Consider the following 24,744-nt stretch of genomic DNA (forward strand, 5'->3'; position numbering starts at 1 on the left):
AAAGTGTACCTAAAAAAAAAAGCAGTTTTTGTAAGAGGAGTTGTCGAGAGAGAGAGAGAGAAGAGAGAAGAGAGAGAGAGAGAGAGAGAGAGAGAAGAGAGTTAGAGAGAGAAAGAGAGACAAAGAGTAGAGAGAGAAAGAGTAGACTAGTAGAGAATAGAAGACCAAGAGTAGAGAGACAGAGAGTAGAGAGAGAAAGAGGAGTTGATTGACTCAGGTTTTGCCATTTAGACTAGCTAGTGGATGCCAAAAACTGGTTGGGAAATCTGCCCTCTATAAGTATCCTCTAATGAAATTTTCTAGGAAGTTTCTCTTGCTTGATGTTAAGGCAGGGAAATCTGCCCTCTATAAATCTAAGTTTCTCTTGCTTAAGGCAAAAACAAGCAAGAGGTGGAATACCACAAAGAGAAAGTGTACCTAAAAAAAAAGCAGTTTTTGTAAGAGGAGTTGTAGAGAGAGAGAGAGAGAGAGAAGAGAGAAGAGAGAGAGAGAGAAGAGAGAAGAGAGTAACATTTTTATTTCTCAAGGATCTAAAGCAACAACACAGCTAGTATGCCGATTTATCATTTTGATAATCCTTTCATCAACAATCTGCGGTTGATGATGAACTTTGCAGTAGTACTACAAACAATGCCCCCTTCCACATCCCATGACCTTCTTGTGTTCATCATTCCCACACTACTAACCTTGGTCCAGATGAGATATCCAGGCGCAGATATTTTCCAAACACACCCTATCACCATGATGGTTGTGCTGTCTAGCTTGCTTGCTTATTGTTTGGCCTTCAGTCTCAGGTGCTGCAAGGCAATGGTGGTGTTTGGTTCACTCTCAGTTGCTTCGCTCGTATTGCTTCTGGTTCCACACTCCTGGCAGCCTCTGCTCTACATTTTGTGCTTCTTACTGTTGCTGGCTCACTTGCTGTCGCTGCTGGTGCCACTGGTGGCCAACTTGCTGATAGTGCTGGACTTGCTCCGCAATCTGCTACTGCTGCTGCTCTGCTTTTGCCGGAAACTGCTACTTCTCGTGGTTGAACGCCGCGCAAGACAAAATCCACCACTTTTGCCCCTCTTCTCAATAGATTTGCTGCCCCCGTCCCGTCAACATTAGTGGGTCCCACTATATTTTCCACATTTTAATATATAAAATTACTTATACAGGTATACTGTTTTGTTTTGTATTCTCTCTTTGATAGAGGTGTATAACCCACTTATGTGGGAACACCAAAACTAGTACAGTTGTAATACTCGAGGAAGTAACAACCTTATGTCAATTATTCATGTATGGGCAGTTGTGTTATATATTGTCTTCTATTTTGTCTGAGTCTACGTATGCAATCTAATATCGACAAAGTGATCTATGTTTTGAGATTTAGAGCTTAATAAGCTTTGGAAGTCCTAGATTAATGATGTCCACGCAAGTATAATATAATTAATAAGGAACTGGATCCTCTGCCAGGCAAAATATACCAGACTGATACCTAATTTTTAATCTCAGCCCTTATTCAAGTTTGATGGCTGAGATCTTGCCATATCAAAAAAATCCTCTTTTTTCATAAAATAATATTGAAAGATGTAAAAAAAAAAAAAATAATAATAAACCACCATCAGCCCACTGTACCCACTGCACCACCCACTCCTTCGGCTTTCCCGACCACCCTCCCTAGTCCCTACCTCCTACCATTTTTTTCTCTATCTCTGTAAGTCTGGGATGAGTTTCTTGGATTTTGATTAACATTGTAATTAAAAAAAAGGGGCAGCAAGATTAGTGTACCAGGGTCATTTAACTGCACAGATGCAGAATAAGCAAATAGTGATGCCATTAGTAGAGAACACAAAGTGTATAGTCTGGTGGGTCTCGCCATTTTTGCAGTTGAATCTTCAGAGGATATATGATCATGTAACTAAACATCTATTTTAGTTGCTGGTTTTAGACAAGGGAATGAACCATAATAGTCAACGCCATCAACAAGTTCATATTTCCTCATTTCAATATTTTAATTAATATTTGTGAGGCTTGTATTTTTAGTGATTTAAGAATAATTGTTCCAACATTCGAAGTCATGAGTTTGAATCTCCCATAAAAAAAATAGTATTCACCCATGTATTCAACAAGAAAGAAGCTCTAGCCACCTGCACCATCGCCTCTGCGTCGGACTTTAGGACTCCGATCTGGAGGGAAGAGAGAGAGAGAGAAGGAAAGAGAGTGCAGAGGGAGAGAAAAGAATAGAGATAGAGAAAAAAATGGTAGGAGGTAGGGACTAGGGAGGGTGGTCGGGAAAGCCGGAGGAGTGGGTGGTGCAGTGGGTACGGTGGGCTGATGGTGGTTTGTTTTTTTTTTTTACATCTTTCAATATTATTTTATGAAAAAAGAGGATTTTTTTGATATGGCAAGATCTCAGCCATCAAACTTGAATCAAGGGCTGAGATTAAAAATTGGGTACCAGTCTGGTATATTTTGCCTGGCAGAGGATACAGGTCCAATTAATAATACGAGCCAATGAAGGAACACCAATTAAGCGCATGCCAATTAGATAACGCCGGCCATTTCTTTGCATTTATTCCTCCCGAGTCCTTCCTTACTGTTGGCAATTAAACAGAGGATCCACTGGAAAATTCAGTGAAATCTACCATCAGCTTCTAACTGCTTGTTGAGTAATCGTATTGTGCAAACTGTATATATATTTTTATTAAACATAGAGAAGCAACATTGAGCTTGACAAATACCTGTCTGCCCTTTCATATCTGATTAAGCACAGCAATGTCCCCACAGAAATATTATATATGCTGGAAATAAATTCTTCATCCAGATACTGCACCAATCTATATTTTTAGTGCCTTAGATATTCTATAATGAAACTGCAATGAAGAAAAACAATCCGTGTTATGCTGGAAGCTTTGGTCTCCAGGTGCACCGCAGGCAGGCACACCATTTTATCATTTTGATATCTTCGCAGTCAACTCTCTCACGAGCTTGGCAGCTACCATTGCAGTCATCCCATCAACAGTGTCACGCTGTGGGTTGAATTCGACAACATCTGCAGCAACAACATCACCTTGGAGGTTGTGGAGTATGTTGAGAACATCACGGAAGGAGAGACCACCTGCTTCAATGTGTGACACTCCGGGAGCAAAGGCAGGATCAAGGCAATCTACATCTATAGAGATATACACACCCTTCACACCTTCCCCTAGTTTCTGTCAAAGAAAATTTTCTTAGCATTACCCTCACTATGGATGGTATGCAATTATCCCACTTAACCTATATGGTTTCATGACTTTCTTTTATAAAAAAATTATCAGACGAGTTGATTTCACTTTAGATGGTACTATTTATTGACTATCAGTATAGTACCAAGAATTTTGCATGCCTTGTATCAATTACATAAATATGTTTGTCACATCCTAAATGGATGTGTATTTAACACATTGATATCTTTCATAATTTATATACAACATAGACAAGATTCCACCGAATAGAATTCCTTAAATATCTAACAACAAATCTACATAACTACATAAAGACACATAAACAATCATGGATATGCATAGTTTAGTGGGAAGGAACAAAAGAGAGAAAGACTGAGACACACACAGAAGCTCATAAATAAATACATTCATACATGTAAACACATGGCACACATGGGTGGGTGGGAGGTGGGAGAAAAAGAGATAGAGATAGAGATTGACCAGGTTTTCCAAAAAGTGACGATCTCTCGAAAAGGTTCGCATTTCATATTGCTCAACACCAAATCTTTTTGCTTGTTCACGCCCTTCATGGTTAATTGATCTAATACCAACCTGAAAAGTCAGCAACCAAGTTCATTAGGTTAACTGCAAATGCTGGATATCCACTAAAAAAGGGCATTCAACTTAATCTGTGAATGCAAGAGCATATTAGACCTAAATTTGGTTAAATGAGAAAATTAGCATAGATAGGTCTTATTATGACATAGACATATCGAATGAAACTTGTTAAAGTGGCAGAACACTTGTATGAACTAAATTTCATCTATATTTTAGACAGAGTCCTAACAACAAAAATGCTACTGCTGTGAACCTCATTTGAAAGGTTGTACTTAAGAGCCAGGGATGCAATAACTAAACTTGGAAAGTCACTTAAGGTGATTAAGCCATACTTGATGCCAAAATTAGAAACATCGAACCAGAAAATGCTTAAGAAATCTTATATGCTATATAACATAGCTATCCATAACACATGGGACTATGTTCATTTGAATACTTTCCATGAGCCATTCTGCCTCCTCCACCAAAGATTCTAAATTTAGCTACATCAACTCAAGTAGGTGTATATACAAAGTAGGGGAAAAGGGCAAAAACTATCAGCTGATAATGTATACAAAGTTTCCCACAGGTGATGTCAAAATCCTATGAGATGCTTTAGAGAGAATCAGCAATTGTACGCATAGATAGCCAGGTTAGGTGAAACTAAAAAAGATATCATAAGATTGTGAATAATCACCTTTAGTCAATCTATTATTTCAATCAGTAAGCATTTTCTAAATTAGTGGAATGTAAGTAGTGAGTCTAGTGTAACTACAGATACGAATTTACCTGCAAAAGCCGCCGAGCATAACCGCCCTCCATTATTCGAGCAAAAGAAGATGCATGCGAATATTTATTACCTTCAAAGGCGTGATAGATATCAGGATGGGCATCAAGATGAAGAACATCCACAGGTCCCCCAAGCTTCTCAGAGACAGCTCTTACAACAGGAAAAGAAATTGAGTGGTCGCCACCCAACACTAATGGGCGCAATGGATCCTGAAAGGGCATGGACATCATAAAAAAGGTGCATCTTCCAAAACCAAAAGGTGGTCAGTGTATACATACATTCATTGGAATGGAAAATATCACACAAAATAAGGATAACATTCATATTAAAGAGCGAGCACTCTCAATATCTGTGAAGGTTTCCAAGAAACAAATTGTCCAAACAAGAACATATCCAGGATCAATTTCCAGAATCCAGTTAAACCAAATATCTATTAGGTTGGATAGAAGATCCAAAATAACTCAAAAGATCAGGACTTTGTGTTTCCCACAGACAGCAACCGACTTTTCTATGCTTCTTTGTCTGGCATGAATATCTCAAAGTTCTTGCCAAAAGTTTTTCAAACTTCAATGTAATGTACCACAATATAGTATACCACTCTGAGTTTGAATTCAATACACTATTAAGAAATTAAGTCAATCTTCCGCAGATGTAATGTTTATCCATTGATGAAATTTCATGCACCAGTAGGAAAGCATAAAAAGTTGGGATTGCATATGCAAGTAAAAGATGTACTATCAGTCGTTTGCCATAGAGAAATGACCAAGGGTCCTCTCCACTAATTTTCACAGCCCCTATGTAACGTAGACACTAGTGAAACATCATCCCACAAATTTTCAGGAGCATCTGCCTACAAAATTGTAACTCCTAACTGTTTTCCACATTCATAGCAGTTGGAAACCTCAACAAACAGGGGAAATTTTGAGGTTTGACAACTTTACCAACTAACCAAGTAATTTTCTCTCTCTTTTGATAAGTAATCCAATGATATAACCTATTTGAGAAATTGCATTAATGATCAACTGAACATTGGACATATTGTAGTTCGACTAATTGTTGTTGCTCAAACACAGTCCAGCATAATAAAATAAAGCACATCAAGTTACACTGCTAATGGAGAAGAAAATAGGGATCTATTAAAATTTGGAATGATGATGGTTCAAAAATTAAACTTTTGGAAAATAACCTAAAGCAAACGGTAGCTAGTTTCAGAGTTATCAAGCTAGTTGAGCATAGTATTCACCTCTACCAAAACAGAGAAGTTCATAACTGATGAGATATAATTGTACACCTTCCTGCAAATAAGTGAATAAGTAAAAAAGGAGAAATTTCTCCAGTTTTCAATGAACAGGGCATGACTTTAAGTCTACCAACTAATTTAACCAGTGCCGCCGACTAATTCTACCTACAGAACAAATGGGAGAGTTGTGGGAACAGAACAACAGAGTTGCAAACTTGCAACAGTTTTTCCAACAGAATAAGTGATTAGAATTGCAATTCTATTCCTTAAAATAAATAATTTTATTAGTTTTTCAACTGGAAATTTATAAAAATGGTAACCTACCTCTTCCATCACTAGCTTGACTGACTCACTAATGACATTCATCAATCTGTCATCGTCTACTCCACAATCTCGAATTTCTTGGACAGGAACATCACCAACATCAGTTAGCACCCGCGGATCATTTAGCTCTTTCCCTGCATTTCCAGCATCGTGTTAAGATGACTACACACACCATCAAATGCTTTAAAATATAAGAAAAACAAAACAACAAGCTTGACATCTCTCCAATTCACTAAATTTCAGTTTTTTCATGAATATTCAATGATTACTAAACAACCTAAGTACATATATGTATAAAGATGATAATACTTTGGTTACATAAATAACATAAACTGCTAAATGCAAACCAATGTTATATTTCAAGAGACAACCAACACTTGTTGGGTTGGGGGCTAAATTTAAAACGGACTTATCTTGATGAAATATTGCTTGTTGAGAAGCAAAGATTTAGATTATCATCTAAATTTTATACCTTCTTCAGTTGTTGAGTTGGTGCTACCACACCAGATAGCCTCCCTAATACGAGGAGGAGCAAAAGCAGGCCCTTGAAGAAACGATGAGTTATGTCCTAAAGGAACCCCGAGAAGAGAAGACGATGCCAAAGCACCTCCTAAAGCACGCACAAGCTCTCCCTGAACAAAACAAAAAGAACCCAATTTAGAAATACTGATTCCAAGCCCAAACATCCACTTATACAATACAGAAACGAAAAATCACTCATACCCAACATGGCAAATACCTTAAGCTTGGCCCTCTCACGAATAAGAGTGAGAGAAGCATCTATGACGCGGCTCTGACCCTTTTCTACCAAATCTGTGGGGACGTTTGCAGCATTTAGTTTCTGCAAGTAGTGGATTCCTCTTCGTCCGATGATTGACATTGCTGTGAATTACAGAACAGTTGATTTCTCACAAGACCGTGGAGTTGTAATGGTTTTATTGTTAAGAAATCAGAGTTGTGTGTTGTCCCTTGGGGATAGTCGAAGGTGATGGAAAGAAGCAGAGAGAGAGAGAGAGAGAGAGGGAGAGAGAAGGGCTAGGTGGAAAGGAGAGTGACTGAGTGAGTGGGTTGAGTGGAGCGTGAAAATTATTGAGGAAATGAAAGCATGAAGCTTTTGTATGCTCGTGTCTTTGAGGGATGTGCCTTCTGGATTTAGATAACGTAATCCAAATTAAGTATTGTAATACTGAATGAGCAGGAATGATGACTGGTCAGTGATATTGCCACTCTCCTTCATGTCAAAAAGACAAACCTGTCCTTTGTCAAACACAACTTTTTGAATAACACTAGTTTGGAGTCTTGGACTATGTCAACTTAATATCTTATGTATTATCTATCGAACAGGGGAAGAACCGAAGAACTGACCTACAACAATGGTGTTCACATTCACTAGTTATGATCGGTTTTCTTAACATTTTGTTTATAGGAAGAAAAAAGGATAGGATGCACAAATTAGAAAGAAAATTTAAGCACGGACCTTATTTTGTTTGAGAAGGTAGTGCCCATAGCGAAAACTGGAGATTGGTTGATGACGACATGAAAATGGTGATTTTCCGAGTCACATGTCAATCATAACGTCAGACAGACAAACAATCCCAAAAAGGTTGAAACTAGTGTCACGCGCCTCAAGGTGCATGTTTCTGACGTGTGCCGTACATCCTGTTAAAATGCGCCGCAAGGTGCATCACGCACCCCAATGACAGCCCAACCCGATTCTGGGCCTTATTGGGCTCAGACTGTGCGCATACGGACCAAACATTGGGCTTTTGGTCCAACAGGCCCAATAGTTTGAGCCATTCCAGAATCCAGAACAAGAACTTAGGACCATTTTCTTTCAGAAACAGAAGCGAAAGCAAAAAAATCGAAGATGCCACCTCTGACTCCAACAAGGTTCTCCTCTTTCCCTCTAAACTCTCCACGCTTCTACCATCTTCCATCGATCACCACCAACAAAATTTTAATCTCCGCCATGTCCTTCTCTTCCTCCTCTTCTCCATCATCACCTTCACCTTCATCTACTTCCAATACCAAAGAACCACAAGACTCACAAGACCAAGAGCTCTTGCAGCAGCAGGTCCTCAAGTACCACAACCAGACCAAGCACCACTTCAGCAGGTACGCCAGAGGCCCTCACGGGCTCGACTGGGCCAACCAACCCAACCCATTTCGCAGGTACGTCTCTGCCCCTCTCCTACCTCTCCTACACTGCCCCACAGAGAATCAAAACCAGAACTTTTCTGAAAATCCTCTGTATTCCTCTCTGTTCGTCTCTCTCCCACCTCCAAAACCCATTTCCAAATCCACCATTTCTCAGTTCTTCTACGATTCTCTAGCTCTTTCAGCTTGGAAAAGTACTGGGTTTTCGACCTGGTCGCTTAGAGTCAATCCCAGCAGTGGTAATTTACACCCTACTGAGGCTTATATCATCGCTCCGCCAATAGAGTCCTTGTCCGATTCGGGTTTCGTAGCGCATTACGCTCCGAAAGAGCATGCTTTGGAGCTTAGAGCTCAAATCCCATCTTGGGTTTTCACCAATTTCTTTCCCAAGGGCTCGTTTCTCATTGGGTTGTCCTCGATTTTTTGGCGCGAGGCTTGGAAGTATGGGGAGCGTGCATTCCGGTATTGCAATCACGATGTTGGTCACGCTATCGCCGCAGTTGCTATGGCCGCGGCAGTGCTTGGTTGGGACGTGAAGCTTCTTGATGGGTTGGGGTATGAGGATTTGGAGAAGCTAATGGGGCTTGACATGGTCCCAAAGTTTCAAATTCCGTCTCGGCCTGTTAAAGGGCGGTTTCCCGAGATTGAATTTGAGCACCCAGATTGTGTTCTAGTGGTTTTTCCTAATGGGGCTGGTGAATTTGATGTGAATTATGAGCAATTGAGCTTGGCAATATCAGAGTTTTCAAAATTGGAGTGGAAGGGAAAGCCAAATTTGCTTAGCAAAGAGCACATTTGTTGGGATATAATCTATAGAACGGCAGAGGCCGCGAAAAAACAGAGAAATTTAGGTGATAGGTTTTTGGTTGATCCATTTCAGAGTAGTGGGATTTGTAGTGAAGTTTTATATAAGGGTTTTACAGCTAGGGAAGTCATTAGGAAGCGTAGGAGTGCGGTTGATATGGATGCAGTTACGGTAATGGATCGAAATACATTTTACCAAATTCTTCTACATTGTCTCCCTTCGGGTTCTCAAAATGGAGAGAAGCAGAAGAGGCAGTTGACATTGCCATTTCGGGCTCTTTCATGGGATGCTCAGGTCCATGCTGCCTTGTTTGTTCATAGAGTGGCAGGATTGCCACAGGGTTTATATTTCTTGGTGAGGAATGAAGATCATTTGGATGAGCTCAAGAAATCTATGAGGTCCGGCTTTAAATGGGTGAAACCAGAGGGTTGCCCGGAAGATCTTCCTCTGTATGAACTTGAAGGAACTGATTGTCGGGCTCTCGCAGAAAAGCTCTCGTGCCATCAGGTGTGTCAAAATTTAAATGTTATTTCATTTGAATGTTATATATTAGTGGAATTGCTTAAAATGGATGGTATAAGAATATGATGGTAAGATAGATGTTGAACAATGCTCAAGATTCATGAAAATATAGACTTTGAAAGAACATTACATATGAGAAAAAAATCTCATTTTTATTTTATTTTAACAAATATGGAGGAAGACATTTTTTTATTGCATTTGAAGGCACTGCACCACATTTTCAAACTTATTTCCAGCAAGATACCAAATAACGTGATTTTTGCATTAAAATATCCTGCAAGTCATACATTAAACACCATTTCTGTATGCGTCATAAAAGATTTTAGATTATTCTAGAATTATCTAATGAATTAATATGTATGTCTAAACCCAAATTCCCAAATCCCGAGGTGTTTCTTTGGCTACTAATTTCTAAATCCCCAATTTGGTCCTATAATTAGAAGAACAATTTTGTTTCTTACTGAAAACAGAATTGCGAGTGAGGGTTACCTTATGTGTGTGTGTATATACATATCCCAACTCTTGCTAAAAGAATGCATCTACATGCAGGAAATTGCCAGTCAGGGTTGCTTCAGCCTTGGTATGGTGGCTTGTTTTGAGTCTGTATTGCATGATAAAAATGTGTGGATGTATCCTCGATTGTTTTGGGAGACTGGAGTTCTTGGACAGGTGTTGTACCTTGAAGCGCATGCGGTTGGCATTTCTGCAACAGGAATTGGTTGCTATTTTGATGATCCTGGTATGATCTCTTCTTCCCTCACCTTCTTTTTAACCAATGATTCCCAATCCTATAGCAATTGAACATTACATGGTGTACTACACATCTGTACTGAATTATCGAAAATCCAAGCTGTTCGAAAAATATAGTACGCACTTCCACATTAATTCAGGAAAGTTTTGTGATAAAGACAAGTCTTTAAGAATGTCAAATAGGAGTCAAAATCTATGGTGTTGATTAAAAGATCATTGTGTATCATCATTTGTTAAATCAGAGTCATCAAAAGAAAAATGATGTTGGCAGCCTGTAAGGGTTAAGTGAGTCTTGTTTCGCTTGAAGGCTGAAGGATGTTAACTACTTTTGTAATTATCATGTATCTGATTATGTGTGCATGATGAGTCCCCCTCCATTAAGGTCTAAGCTTTTTACACACCAATTGGTAGGACCAAATATCAGAGGGACCATGTGTTCCTTTATGTAGGCTCACTCCACATGGTAAATCTAAGGAAATACTAAATGGGAACAGGAGGCATAACTTTTCATAGATCATAGAAATGTCATACACTACAGAAGTAATAGCATTTTCAGTTACTTAGGCTACGTGCTGTAATATGGAAGGGATGCTGAAACCACTCTTAAAGATGGTACAATAGAGTAGATCATTGCAACATTGCACTTAGCGCACGTGATATTTGCTGTACTAAAGAATATAGAAATAAGTGAGAATGATTTTTAAAAAATATGGACATCAGGAATTAATGGGAATATTGAGAAAGTGGTGAACTGTGATATGGAAAGCCACCACAGGAAAGAAACTGAACTAGGTAAAACAATTGTTGATTGCCATAGAAGTCTAGAGGTTTCATGTTTTGTTATCCTTGACCTCTACTGGTTAGATTCTCTACTATGATCATCCATCAAGTGTAAAATTAAATTCATACATAAAAATACGTACATTAGAAAGAAGATAAATGAAAGAAAGAACAACCCCAAAAGATTGTCTTGGATTCATATAATTAAACTTATTTAAACAAAAACAATCCTAAAAAGTGTTGGATAAACTTCCTATTCCTGCTATCCTTGTGTGGGATTGAAATATTCTGATGTCATCTCCTGCATCTTTGTGTTTTGTTAAAAGTTTTCTTTTTGTTGTTGTTTTGCAGTGCATGAATTGCTTGGACTGAAAGGATCAAACTTCCAGAGTCTATATCATTTCACAGTGGGAGGCCCAGTCCTCGACAAGCGGATTATGAGCCTACCAGCATATCCTGGCCCTGGTGTTGATGCGTGATTGCAGGGTTGTAATTATACTTAGATAACCTTCCAAGACTTATGCCAAACTTCATTGTCATAGATGTATATGCTAGAAAATTGCCTGCCAATTAGTTTTTAGTTTGGTAGACAAGTTTTGTGTACCTATTACTCTATTAGTTAAAAGCTGCTGAGCATTGTAAATTTTTGGAAAATTCAATTCAATGGCTTTACCCACATGGTGTTTATGATGTAAGTACGATTTGATTATATTTATATTTTTTTCACTCCGTAAAAAGATCCCATTTATAAATATTTGATGAGTTTTGTGTCATGTTGCTTATACAAATATACTATTGCCTCTGATGTCAGCTTTTTCCAGCATTTTTTTTATTTTTTATGTACACACTTTGTCCAGCAATTGACTATTGCAAATTACTGCTTGTTTGAAGGTTCAATTTTGAGAGTTTGAAAGCTGAGAGACAATGAGGCTCGTTTCAAGTTTGTAGCCAATTTTGTATACATTGCCTAATTTAGGCCTGAAGGCCCTTAAATCTCAGGGACCCTTATGGACTTGGGCATTAGTAGCCGGGTTCAGATTTCAACTATTTAATATCCAATTTTAAGCCTTATGGAGCCTCAATTTTGTATACAACAGTTGGATATTAAATCTGGATATCCAACTATTGGCATTAGTAGCCGGGTTCAGATTTTTAATCCTCCAGGCCGTTCTCATGGAGGATAGGACCTTTCTTATGAAACAGTTGCACAGACACAAAGCTCCTCCCCCTTGGCCCTCTATGTAGACAATTCTTGTTGCACAGTGACACAAAACTAGACAATTCCTTGTTATCCCCTATTATGATCAAATCATTATAAATTCATGCTTTTCCATGAACCCGGAACTGATTATTATTTCAAGCCTTCAGACCTTTATATGGGGTAGTACTGGCAAAAACGTTGATATCTTCTGGAAGATCAAACCATACCTAAAACATTGGGTGAGAAGCAGTATCATCAAGAAGTAGATGAATTTGAATACAAAGTAATCAGAAGCAAGATCAAAGAAGCTCGTAACTCACTAGATGATTTAGCTGTAAGATAACTTCTAGTCCAGAACTATCTGCTTTGTCTGGTATGAAAAGCCTGTTATAGTCTGGTATAGAAAATGTCTGGTAGAGGATCCAGGTCCTTGTTCTAAATTGCATAGGACTTGTACAATCATTGATAATATGCATCATTGATAGATGAAGAAAGGAGACGCTTTATCAAGGCTTCTGGAATTGAGAGAGACAGATCCAAAGTACACAAGGGACATAGTCCATAGTTTTATATGGAAAAGACACTATGAAAATCTATTTCAGGCCTCTGACCTGTACTTCCTTCGTAACCAGCTTAGAAACTATGGACAACTACCTTGAGAAGTGAGAACAAACCTTGGTAAACTAAACATCATAGAGTATCTTACGCCTGACTTGTCAGTGTTTCCAGATGAGTTGACAGGATATTATTCGTGAGTTTGAAGTAATCAGCTGGGAGGCACATATAGCTTGGTCCACTTAGAAAGTTGTCATTCTGCTTCATTCCTACTTATCTTAGCTTTTGATGGCCTGGTGCCTCTAACAGAATATACCTATAGCCAGTAAAACCCTGCCAAGCAATGCTTGTACTTGTACAAAGTGTGAACAAAAAAGAAGCAGACTTCACATAAGCTCAACTGAAATAACTTCAATAATCAGAAACCACTCACATCTTGGCTCCAATCTTTCCAGAAGCCAGTATATTCCGTTAAATCATAAGTCATAAGGCCCCTTTTTACCAGCATTGCAGTCAGCTCCTGATCTATGTTTCCCTTTTGACCTCCTCTTTTCTCTGAAAGAGTTTACGATTGCCATTGTAGTCAGGTCCTGACCTATGTTTACCAATCACATTTTCTGAATCCTTGTACAATAAACATATCAGTAAACAGCATCTGAAAGAGCCATGTGTTACAATAATATTGAAAACACATCTAGCTCGAAATTGAAGGGGTTACTGATTCCAAAAATGTCATTGATTTCATATTTAAATGAATCCAAGAAGAGACCCATTGAAAGCCCAGCTTTCCAATAATTAAACATGGTTATCAGGCTCCTCGTCTTCTGCAATAAAGGAACAGAAGCCTTATACATGAGTGCCCCAATCCCCTCCACAATAAGCACCGCAAAGGCCGCAGATAGAATGTCCCAGTCGCCTGTTTGCCCAATAACAGTAGCATAAGCAGTTGCACAATAGAAACCCACTAAGAAGAAGAGTACTTTCATTGGAAAATCTCTTCTTAACTCACGAATTTTGGCACCTAGCTTGGTTCGAATAGCTTGGATAGCCCTGATTAATCGTGTCGTGCCAGCAGCACCATTTGTTGGAGATGGGTCCAACCCATTGCTATCTACACTACTTCTGATAGACCATGCCATCCTCCTGTACAATTTAAAACAAGACCCCAAATTATAGGCAGAGGCAAATCTCAGTAACAGTACCTTAAACTCATTTTGTCGATTTTCCTAATACCAATATCTTTTGGTGCAGCTCATTATAGAGGGAAGCTATTACTTTGTATAGATAGCTTTCACAAAACTAGGTGCTTTTGACATTCAGATGCCAAAAAAGGAAAAAGGAAATCCCAAGTTTGAAATTTATTTTAAAACGGGTATCATGTTGCAAGAACATGTACTCACTTTCTTTTGAACATATTAAGATCCTATCACTCAATTCACATGGTGACTTACTTGAACTTGTTGACTAGAAGAGGTTGAGGTAAGTATAAGAAACAGCAGCGAGAATTGAGTTTCTGGCCAAAAGCACTAGTAGGTTTGTAAAGCATTGTGTAAAGACCCAAAGCTATAACTCCAGACCTGACACACTTGGAAGATGGAAGCTTAACATTTCTTGGATAGTTAGGCGATGCAACTGCAGTCGCCATTACCATGTGCAGCCTGCAAGCAACAATTCACAATGTAATCCTAAATATGAGGAATAAATTAAAAACATAAAACAAAAAAGATTATATGTGTTGTATGGTAAACAAGTATTGCCCTCCTCATGGATAACTCGTAGATGACTGGTTTCTTTGCATACCAACATCACAATCCTAGAAAACAATGATGCACACGACCCAACAGTTTCAAAAATTCGCACATTCAAGTCATGTTGCCCAATTTTATTGACACAACATCTAGAGTAACTTTGAGCACTTCAGTGACCCTTGTTCACTAAAAGTTCAAACTTTTTTATTTTTAAGTTTAAATATGGCCTACTTTGATCATTAGCAAGCATTTCATTTAATTGGAAGTTAATCGATAATCATCAACGGAACTGAGCTGATTTTTTCCACTAATTTCAGTCAGAGATTTGAATACTTATGGGAAATTAATAGTTACAAATATAGTCCCTTCCAAACTGAAACACACAAAAACAGGCATACGAGCACATTCATGTAAGATGGGAAACTGGGTTTTGCTGTTTAACTCGCGCTTTCGCTATCACAGAAGATAACGGTGCATTAAACAATGCAAGTATTCCATCTAATACGATTGATTGGGTAATATTTGACCAAAAATTAACAAAAAATTACAGAAAACCTAGAGCAAGAAAGAAAAATATAAGCTTATTCTTACAGTTAGAGACTCTCGGCAAAATGAGCTGGAATGAGGAATTTGCTGCGAAGAGTTTGAGCCTTTTCTTGCTTCTTCAGCTATGGCCGTTCACGTTACTGACTTTCTTCGTTTCCTTTTTTATAAATATATATTGTTTTATTGTTTATTTGTTAATTGGGCCTTTGGATAGGCCCATTATGGGAGCGTTTGGAGTTGCATTGAAAAAATGGAGAACAATATGGTTAACCCAAAAATGAAATCCAGTTGGTTGCCTCTGTTCGACAAGAAGTTTGCACCGATTGTGAATATTCGACGGTGATTTTGCAACGACGAATATGGTAAGGATTAATGTAACTCTATAAGTGTATATTTTGTGTTTTATACTTTTATGTTAATTTTATACTATTTTGACATGTTTATGTAAGCAAAAAATAGAACCTATATATAATATGAGTAGCTTTTGTTTTATTAGTGTTGTTGCACACTAAATAGAGCCACCTAACGGACTCGATGACTATAATTGTCACTATAAGTCTATAAGAAAGACCAATTAATTGTCAGTTGTTTATTAGTGTTGTTGCACAGTAAATATAGCCACTGTCAACTGTAACGATGACTATAAGTAGCTTTTGTTTATTAGTGTTGTTGCATAGTAGGCTTAGGCACGTGTTTTGTTTTTACATGTTTTCATTAAAGTTGGCCAGTTTTTTAATAGTGCTATTTTCCATTTTGTGCTTTAGAAAAATTCCTAAAATGTACCAATATGATATAAGAAAGGTATGCTATTTTTAACTTTTTTTTTAACCAATAATTATTTAGTCTAAGTAGATCAGTAGATGATACTTAGAGTTCGTTTGACACTATTTTTAAAACTGTCAAAAATATTTTTATATTAATAAAAGCATTTTTTATTATGTTTGGTAGAATGAATAAAAGTATTCGATGTTTTTTGAATAAATACTTTCAAGTGTTTTTACTTAAAGCGTTTCTAAGAATGCCAAACGAAAAATTTAATTAGTCTGAAATTTATGGAAAATTGAAAATTGGTCTTAGATTCTAATTGTTGATAAAAAAATAAAAAATATATATATATATTACTAAAACTTTACTTTTGCTCCATGAAAATAGAAGGAAGAAAAAAGAAAAGACAAAAGAATAAAAAAAAAAGTCATTTTTCTATATTGGTTTTATACTTTTGTAGTAATTTGACTTTTGACCATATGAAACAGCCGAAGAAAATATCCTAATGCAACACTTCGTTTTAGAGTAACCGATCTGATGCTTAAGTGCTGGAACCCCAAGTTCAATTAGGGTTGCAGAGTCTGATCGTACACCTACCTACCTGTCACAGTAATTGAGGCTTGCAGAGATTTAAGGTTCATCCTAATCTGACTGTTAGGGTTAGGGCTTTCAGAGGCCTCAAGCTTGCGATCGCCGTCGAGGTTGAAAGAGGACTCTTTGTTGGGTAAGTGTTTTTGGTTCTGACGATCAGCTACAAATCAGTGCATATCAACGTATTGTATGCTCTCTGAATGATTAATGGTGTTAATTTAAACTTTGTACTGTGTTTTAGGTTGAAGGGTATTATTATTATGTTTGCCAGATGCTGCCTGTGGCAGATATGTGCTCCTAATAGGTGAGCAGCTCATGCCCATTTCTCATTTTTGCAATATATGTTTTGGGTTTCTTTCTTTTCTCCCCCCATTTTAATTGTTCATCTGATCAGTACCATTTTTGTTTTGAGCTCATTGTCTGATCCCGTGTTCTAAATGTTTAGGCATGAGTCACTGATATTTGCACAATGCTTTTGTTGGTATGAACCATTTCATGAGACTGTGAATCTTTTCAGTAAATTTAAGTGACTTTTTGAGGACTCTTGCTTGTAATTTGCTCCTAATGTTCTAGACTTCTAGGTAGGTATTTGTATTTTATTTAGTTTATATATCTAAGTTATAGGTTTGCATAATCACTGTACAACTTTGAACTTAAGCAAGAAAGTTTAAACTGAATGAAATATGTGATTTTGCCATTAGTCATATAACATGTCATGATTTGACCTAAGTAAACCCGTATTCTGTATTCATAGTCCTGTTAGTTACTGGAAAGAAAAAAAAAAATTAAAATTGATTAATGATTAATTAGAAGTACTTTGACAGAATACTACAAGCACTGCTTGCTAGGTAGTGTGAGTACTTCTACTGGGGTGCAATATTCGTTTAGTGTTGTTTCTGGATATCATTTGTTTTTGGATACTACCTGATGCATGCCAATGCTTCATAAAAGTGTCCAAATTCTGAAAAATAAAAGTTTAATCTTCAAAGATGTATTGATTCGTTGCGGATTTTCTTGGAGACAGATCAGAACATGGTAAATGTTTTGACGTAACAACATAAGGGTTTATGACAGATGTCTGGGTTTGGATTCTTGCATGGTTAAATTTTTTTTTCAGTTACAGTTATAGTAAACCAGATGTTATTGACCGGAAGAAGATGGCTTTTGGAATATGTTTCGGGAACAGTCTACCGAGTCATCAGAGAAACATATAGGTGTACAGATGTTCATGCAATTGGTCTGGCAGTTAATGCAATCCGAACATAGTCAGAAATTGTTCAAATTCAACTCCTTATGCATAACTTAATCTTTCTTGAGCTATATCCATACATAAATCTTATTGAGCCATATCCATAACTAAATCTTTGTTTATATGAACGTTTATGGGATAATTATTTTTAATATACACGTATGCTGGAGTAAAACACGCATCAGTGCTGTCATATTCTTGGACCTGTTGATTTCAGCATATGCAATTAACACTTATGCTGAAGTTTGCAGGTTCTGTAGTGTTGGTGTTTTTTCTGAAGAAAGTCTATTTAACCACTCCTTTTGGAAGTAGCTATGCTACCCACTGGAGCGAAAGATACTCAACTCCGTGAGAACAATAGCCAGAAGGTTCACCCACAACCCATGGAAGAGGCCATGAATCAGAATCTAGAAGCTGTGGAAGCCCTGGTATCTAAGGTTTTTACAAACATCTCATCCCTGAAGTCAGCTTACATCCAGCTCCAAGCTGCTCATACTCCCTATGACCCTGAAAAAATTCAAGCTGCTGATAAGCTTGTAATTTCTGAGCTAAAAAACCTCTCTGAACTTAAGCACTTCTATAGGGAGAACAATCCCAGCCCCGTGTGTGTTTCTCCACAGGACTCCCGCTTAGCTGCAGAGATTCAAGAACAACAAATCCTTCTGAAAACCTATGGGGTTATGGTTAAGAAATTCCAGTCTGAAATCCAGAATAAAGATTCTGAGATCCTTCAGCTTCAGCAGCATATTGAAGAGGCAAAACAGAAGCAAGCAAAGTTGGAAAAGAATCTAAAGCTTAGGGGATTGTCTATAAAAGAATCAGAAGGTTCCACTGATGAAAATGGTTTTCCACCTGTGGATCTAACCCCTGATCTCTTTACATCGGTTGTTGAAGCTGCATTTAAAGCTATTCATGACTTTTCTAAACCATTGATTAACATGATGAAAGCGGCTGGGTGGGACCTTGATGCAGCTGCTAACTCAATTGAGCCCAGTGTTGTTTATGCAAAGAGAGCTCACAAGAAGTATGCATTTGAGTCCCATATATGCCAAAGAATGTTCAGTGGCTTTCAGCAGGAAAACTTCTCCATTAAATTAGACAATCTTATGGTCGCTAAGGATAGCTTTTTCCACCAATTTCTCACTCTACGGGACATGGATCCATTGGACATGCTTGGCCAAAATCCCGATTCTATTTTTGGGAGATTTTGCAGGAGCAAGTACCTAGTGGTGGTTCACCCAAAGATGGAGACTTCGTTTTTTGGGAATTTAGATCAACGTAATTATGTAATGGGTGGTGGGCATCCAAGGACTCCCTTTTACCAGGCTTTTCTAAAACTGGCCAAGTCAATATGGCTTTTGCATAGGTTGGCTTATTCTTTTGATCCTCATGTTGAGGTCTTTCAGGTTAAGAAGGGGAGTGAGTTCTCAGAGGTTTATATGGAAAGTGTGGTGAAGAATTTGATAATGGATGCAAGGGATCAAAAGCCTAAGGTTGGTCTCATGGTCATGCCTGGTTTTTGGGTTGGAGGCAGCCTGATTCAAAGTCGAGTTTATCTCTCTGGCATGAAGGTTGCTGAATGACGTGCTAGTTCTTTGTGACAATCAATGTCCATATGGGTACGCAGTGTGTTTTTATACAGTCTGTTGCTTTTCTCAATATATTGTTGTTGTTTGTGATTTTGTCTTTGTATAATTGTAAGATGAAATGAACTATTAATTAATTGTTCAACCGTCTCTCTCTCTCTCTCTCTCTCTCTCTCTCTCTCTCTCTCTCTCTCTCTCTCTCTCTACCGCTCTCTATTGGTGCTGGCCCATGTGTTTGTGTAGTAACTGATAAGCAGATATGTTGTCACTGCTTGTTAGAAATTGAGTGTATAAAGAACCATGAGGAAAATGAGTTTTTATGGATTACTTGAAAATAATCTTTATTATATTGTGTGTGGATTCTATTTGGTTTGGAAACCTTTTAATATGATATTCATGGTCATGCAGCATTTGGAGTGATAGTTATATTTCCGATTAATGGACTGTATGTGCCTCATTTAGGTTAAGGTTAGTATGTAATAAAGATGAAACTTGTGATTGATAATGAAGGGCTTGTAAAACTGAATTGTCATTGGATAAATTCTGATTGTATGGTTTTTCTGATGCATATGATGTAGCCATTTAGATCAAAGTTTACTTATAGGCTCTCACTTCAGATTCAGATTCTTTTTTATTATGGATTGGTATTTATTTTTAAGATTTTCTTTCTGATATGGCTTGATTCTGAGTCCTTGATATGTACCAAGTACTTGGCAAGGCAAATGAGGGTAAAACCTGGGTCATAACTCAATCAGGATTACAAAATTGATCAGCTAGCCATTTCTAGATTAAAATGTTATGTAAAGAAGATGATTTGTTTAGTTTCTGTTACACATCCAGGCATTTTTCCATGTTAGAATGAATTTTCTAATAATGCAGAGGGACAACTTTTCCGGTCCAACCTTGCTTATTCAAGCTGGATAACAGGTTTTGATCAGATCTTGATTATAATATAACCCCTGCCTTAGTTTTCCTTTTTCCTTGGTTGGGACTTGGGACTTGGGAGTGTGTGGGGGACAAAGTATGATCCAATGCGCAAAGCATGCAATATCTTTTATAATGTCTAGCATGTGACATCTTGATGGGAAATAGGGCCAGTCTAGGAACAATAATAGCCATCTCATTCATTGTTTGGTGAAAGGAAAAAGAAAGTATGTTTTACATAAGGGAATAATTGTCAATCGAAGGTTTTTAGCAGTAATTATGTTTGTCTGTAAAACAGAGACAATAGCAATATAAAATTTCACACAATGTATTGCATGCAAGATATTCCAAGAATGTAACAGGGGAAAAGGTGCATTTTGATTGATTTTCTGAAAAACCACTTAAACCCATGTGATTGATTGCTCATTGGTGTGATACCGCCACTTCTCTTGCAAAACTGTATAATATATAATTAGTGTTTTCCTTAATGTGTTATTCTAGAATCTCATAACCATAATGTCAGGATTATGTTCCCTAAACAACTTTTATTATACTAACTTAATATTGAGAATATTTACATAATTTCATTTTCTTTCGATTTCATCAAGTAATATTCTCTTGCCGTACATCCTAACATATTATGTTACCATACTTTTAATTTGAATTACACATTTAGACGAGAGCTTACTTGATCAATCGTTCATATTACAATTTAAATAGTCTGACAAGACAAAATTTCCATTCATTCATCTGATAAGTCTAGCATTAATTTCCATATACTCTTATTAATGGCACTTTGCTCATGGTTTGAGAGGCATGATCAAATTCAGTGTAAAAGTAGAATAATGAAACGTAAATTACATGAAACTTTGACCAACAGAATATATAAACACGTGTTCTATCCCATGAAGGGCTACAAATGTTGGGTAAGCACAACTGCACAATTAAAGGTTGGTCCAGCTGGGCATTCCTTAAAGTTATAGCTTCTTGTTTGTCTCTCAAAAACTAATCCAGATGGTAGGCAGATACTTATCGCTTAATCATAAACAATGCTGATCCAATCTGATTTGAATGATCAAAATCGCAATTACCCAAATAAAATAGTTATTCTATTGGGATTTCTTCTAGACCCAAATTCCAATACAATAATACATGCAAAGTTTTTTGTGCTTAATGCACTTAAAGCGCAAGTTAAGCTGACCATGTGTCCATTTGATAACTCATTAGCAACCCCTATATAAGCATCTTATACTCATTGACAATTTGACATCTCTCAGACTCAAAGTTCAAACTTGAAACCCATTTCTGCATTTGACAATTCCATTCCAGAATGGCCAAACTTAGCCTTCCCTTGCTGCTAATCCTCCTCTCCATCTTCTCCATTGCTAGCAGTGTTGAGCCAGCCTTTGCCAGACATGCCGCCAGACATGCCAGGCGTTCCCGGGCTCGGGCCTACATCGAGGCCTCGTGCCAGACCACCCGCTACCCAGCCCTATGTGTCCACTGCCTCTCCACCTACATCAAACCCAACATGACCATCCAAAGCCCACAGCAACTAGCCCAAGTAGCCCTGTCCGTGAGCCTGTACCGGGCCCGGTATGCAAGGGCTTATGTACTGAAAGTGGCAAAGGAGCTGAAGGCCATCAAGGCCAGCAAGGACTACCAGGTTGTCCAAGATTGCTTGCAGCAGATCAATGATAGTGTGGACCAACTTAGTGAGTCCATTAAGGAGCTTCGTAGATTGGACCAACAAACTGTGGGAGATGACATGTTTTGGCACATAAGCAATGTTGAGACCTGGGTGAGCAGTGCTCTCACAGATGCAACCACTTGTGTGGATCAGTTTCCAGGGCCAAACATGAGCAAATTGAAGGCCACTATCAAAGGGAAGGTGCTCAATGTGGCACAGGTCACTAGCAATGCTCTGGCTTTGTTTCACAGGTTTGCTTCAAGGTATAGAGCTGCCAAGAAGCCCTGAGAGGCTAGCTAGCTAGCTAGCCTTTTGAAGATGGACATGCATTTTGTTCTTGTGGGATGGTTTAATTAATTAATCTTGTTCTTTGATGTGTTACTTGTTAATATTGATATATATATTATGTATGAATATACAAACTATGAAGGGATGTGAATACCAAGTTTTTCTTTGTCTTGGAGATTCTGTTTAATTTGTTCCTAATATGTATGATTGTATGCTACTGTTTGCATTCGAGGGTGCTTTCCAGAAAAAAAAAATAATAATTAACAAATCCGATATATTTTTCTTTTTTAAAGAAAAGAATTCATAAGTTGATCTATTTAATTTCATAAGGTTGACTTCTATGTCTTCATAGATCAATAATTGGTTGATATACAACACTAATTATGAGTCACATGATTGCAACCTCTCTTAATTTCTTCATAAAATAATCCATTTACATAAACGCATTGGAAAAACTTTTTTTTTTCCTTAAAATTTAAAAAATTCTAAAATATTTTGAACTTGAAAGGAGTAAGATGAAATTTTTACCCAAAGAAAAAGAGAAAAGGCCAAGATGAAATTGATATGTGACTCAAAATATGGTATTCTCCTCTTAACTCACATTATGGTTCACTATCTACTATATAATACTTAAAATAATTCACAACATGTTAATTTTTAAAGTTAGAAACAAATTAAGTTTGTAATCAGTAAGTAAACAAATTATCTTTGAAGAAACTCAATAAAACCTCCCTTTCATGACATGTGAGAGGGAGGTTATAACCTCTGCACACAATGAGTTTTCAAATAGCTAGCTGATCGACCCCAATTCATTGCCTAGATTGCTGCCAACTCATAAGATATAATAAAGCTCTTTTACTTTGGTTTCAGGTTAACCCATGTGTTCAAAGTCCAAATTCAATCTTCAGTCTTCACCAAGTGGCATATATAGAAAGATGAATATAGAGATTTGCATGATATAGAGTGTGGTGACAGAATGCATTTTTGTTGAAAAAGTTCTACAAGACTACACCATTGCTTGTGATGTTATATTGTTTTATTTTATGTATTTGAGTACAAAGCCTCCTGTAGCCCATAATTAATACAGCCATATGCAATATAATTCCAATATTTATTGAGTGACACATTAATTAATATTAAGTAAGTTGTACACAAATTTCTAATAGTTTATATGAATTCTGCATGAATATTTACAAATTTTCAACCTCAATTGTTGTTGCTGTGTCATGCTCATTAAACTGAAGTTTAAAAGAACAAAGACATCAATAGTTGATGAGTAATTGTATGAGCATATATCATGGGTAAGAAACTGAAAGAAGATCATTCTGAAGTAGTACGTAGTAAAAGGTTTGATGGTTTGTACATTGTAGGTGTGTTATTGGTGTGCAAAATGTATTAGCTTAGTGGCCTAATTTAATTTTTTCCCTAGAATTATAGGTAGTTTGTTGGTGTGCGTATTATATATATAATTTTATACTTCATACACAATTGATTTATTAGTGCTTCAATTTAAACCCCCTAGTAATTTCAAAACTCCCTCAAAACCTCGAGCCATTTGAAAACTCTCCCAAAATCCCCTAACTATCCCAAAATTCTCCCAAAACCCTCTATCCCAAAACCCTCTACCATATAACTCTCCCAAAACCACTTAATTATCCCAAAGCCCTACAATTGCAATAAAAAAATTACAGTAAAATACAATAAAAAATAATCACAATAAAAAACAAATGCACTAAAGAAACAATTCCAATACAAAACAATTATAGTTAAAAAAAATAACATTAAAAAAAATTACAATTACAGACAATTACAACCATAAAACAATTACAAGCAAAAAATTACAATAAAAAACAATTACGGTCAGTGAAATTGAATCGATTCAGTTTCACTGAAATTGAGAATTTTAGAGGTGTGAATTGAAAAATCAATAAAATTAAAAAGAAAAAAAGGGTGTGAGGTGAGAAAGAGGTGTGTAGTGAGAAAAAAAAAATGTGTGCATATAGCAGCCTTTTTTTTTAATGAGTTAATTACAAAAATATATCTCAACATTACCTCGTTTTTCAACTTAGTACCTAATGTTCAAAAAATGCGAGTAAGGTACCACAACTACAAATATTTGTCAGTAAGATACATTCGTTAATCTAACTGTCAAAGATGCCGTTATCTAATAACATAGCAGTGAGGTGGCACTTGCGAACCCCAACACTTGCCATTTAAAAATATCCACTTAAACGAAAAACAATAAAAAAAACATATAAAACCTGTAAAATAATGCAAAATACACACAAAAAAAATTGAATAAAAAAATTTGCAAGAACTCCACATGCAGGTGCAAATCCCCAGTTCCCTACCCACCTATCCACTTTGTTCTTCTTCTTATTCTTTTCGAAACTAAACAACAAGATCCTTTCATTGTTGATAACGCGCTAGGTCGACAATCTCTTCTTCTCG

The 24,744-nt window shown here is 37.1% G+C and overlaps 4 protein-coding genes and 1 pseudogene across 9 annotated transcripts; 3 read left to right on the forward strand and 2 right to left on the reverse strand.

The window, feature by feature from the left end:
- Nucleotides 1-2,660: 2,660 nt before the first annotated feature.
- On the reverse strand, nucleotides 2,661-7,299 carry LOC147290814 (arginase 1, mitochondrial). The gene is made up of 6 exons (XM_086235749.1): nucleotides 6,876-7,299; nucleotides 6,609-6,768; nucleotides 6,137-6,270; nucleotides 4,572-4,781; nucleotides 3,687-3,797; nucleotides 2,661-3,194 (listed from the first exon to the last, which is right to left on the reverse strand). Exons 1-6 carry the CDS (start codon nucleotides 7,014-7,016, stop codon nucleotides 2,934-2,936), a joined length of 1,017 nt encoding a protein of 338 aa, XP_086091875.1. The 5' UTR covers nucleotides 7,017-7,299; the 3' UTR covers nucleotides 2,661-2,933.
- A 697-nt stretch (nucleotides 7,300-7,996) lies between these two features.
- On the forward strand, nucleotides 7,997-11,826 carry LOC147290815 (nitroreductase family protein). The gene is made up of 3 exons (XM_086237027.1): nucleotides 7,997-9,605; nucleotides 10,170-10,359; nucleotides 11,502-11,826. The coding sequence occupies exons 1-3, from the start codon at nucleotides 8,004-8,006 to the stop codon at nucleotides 11,627-11,629; spliced, it is 1,920 nt and encodes a 639-aa protein (XP_086093153.1). The 5' UTR covers nucleotides 7,997-8,003; the 3' UTR covers nucleotides 11,630-11,826.
- Nucleotides 11,827-12,542: 716 nt separating this feature from the next.
- On the reverse strand, nucleotides 12,543-15,327 carry LOC147290816 (YCF20-like protein (DUF565)). Of its 4 annotated transcripts, none has more exons than XM_086237809.1 (5): nucleotides 15,246-15,327; nucleotides 14,358-14,564; nucleotides 13,916-14,049; nucleotides 12,672-13,822; nucleotides 12,543-12,578 (listed from the first exon to the last, which is right to left on the reverse strand). In XM_086237809.1, exons 2-4 carry the CDS (start codon nucleotides 14,555-14,557, stop codon nucleotides 13,578-13,580), a joined length of 579 nt encoding a protein of 192 aa, XP_086093935.1. In that variant the 5' UTR covers nucleotides 14,558-14,564; nucleotides 15,246-15,327; the 3' UTR covers nucleotides 12,543-12,578; nucleotides 12,672-13,577. The 4 variants fall into 4 exon arrangements, with proteins under 4 accessions (XP_086093935.1, XP_086093934.1, XP_086093932.1 ...); XM_086237808.1 differs by having other exon boundaries at nucleotides 12,672-13,239; nucleotides 13,340-14,049; XM_086237806.1 differs by having other exon boundaries at nucleotides 12,672-14,049.
- A 1,147-nt stretch (nucleotides 15,328-16,474) lies between these two features.
- LOC147290817 (myosin-4 protein (DUF641)) lies at nucleotides 16,475-19,551 on the forward strand. Of its 3 annotated transcripts, none has more exons than XM_086238849.1 (3): nucleotides 16,475-16,689; nucleotides 16,798-16,860; nucleotides 18,118-19,551. In XM_086238849.1, exon 3 carries the CDS (start codon nucleotides 18,120-18,122, stop codon nucleotides 19,386-19,388), a length of 1,269 nt encoding a protein of 422 aa, XP_086094975.1. In that variant the 5' UTR covers nucleotides 16,475-16,689; nucleotides 16,798-16,860; nucleotides 18,118-18,119; the 3' UTR covers nucleotides 19,389-19,551. The 3 variants fall into 3 exon arrangements, with proteins under 3 accessions (XP_086094975.1, XP_086094974.1, XP_086094973.1); XM_086238848.1 differs by having other exon boundaries at nucleotides 16,476-16,689; nucleotides 18,050-19,551; XM_086238847.1 differs by having other exon boundaries at nucleotides 16,476-16,689; nucleotides 18,057-19,551.
- Nucleotides 19,552-21,645: 2,094 nt separating this feature from the next.
- On the forward strand, nucleotides 21,646-22,293 carry LOC147290818 (pectinesterase inhibitor 9 pseudogene; annotated as a pseudogene).
- Nucleotides 22,294-24,744: the final 2,451 nt, after the last annotated feature.

Source organism: Dryas octopetala, chromosome 3 (assembly GCF_963921425.1).
Source record: "Dryas octopetala chromosome 3, drDryOcto1.1, whole genome shotgun sequence".
Classification (NCBI taxonomy): Eukaryota; Viridiplantae; Streptophyta; class Magnoliopsida; order Rosales; family Rosaceae; genus Dryas; species Dryas octopetala.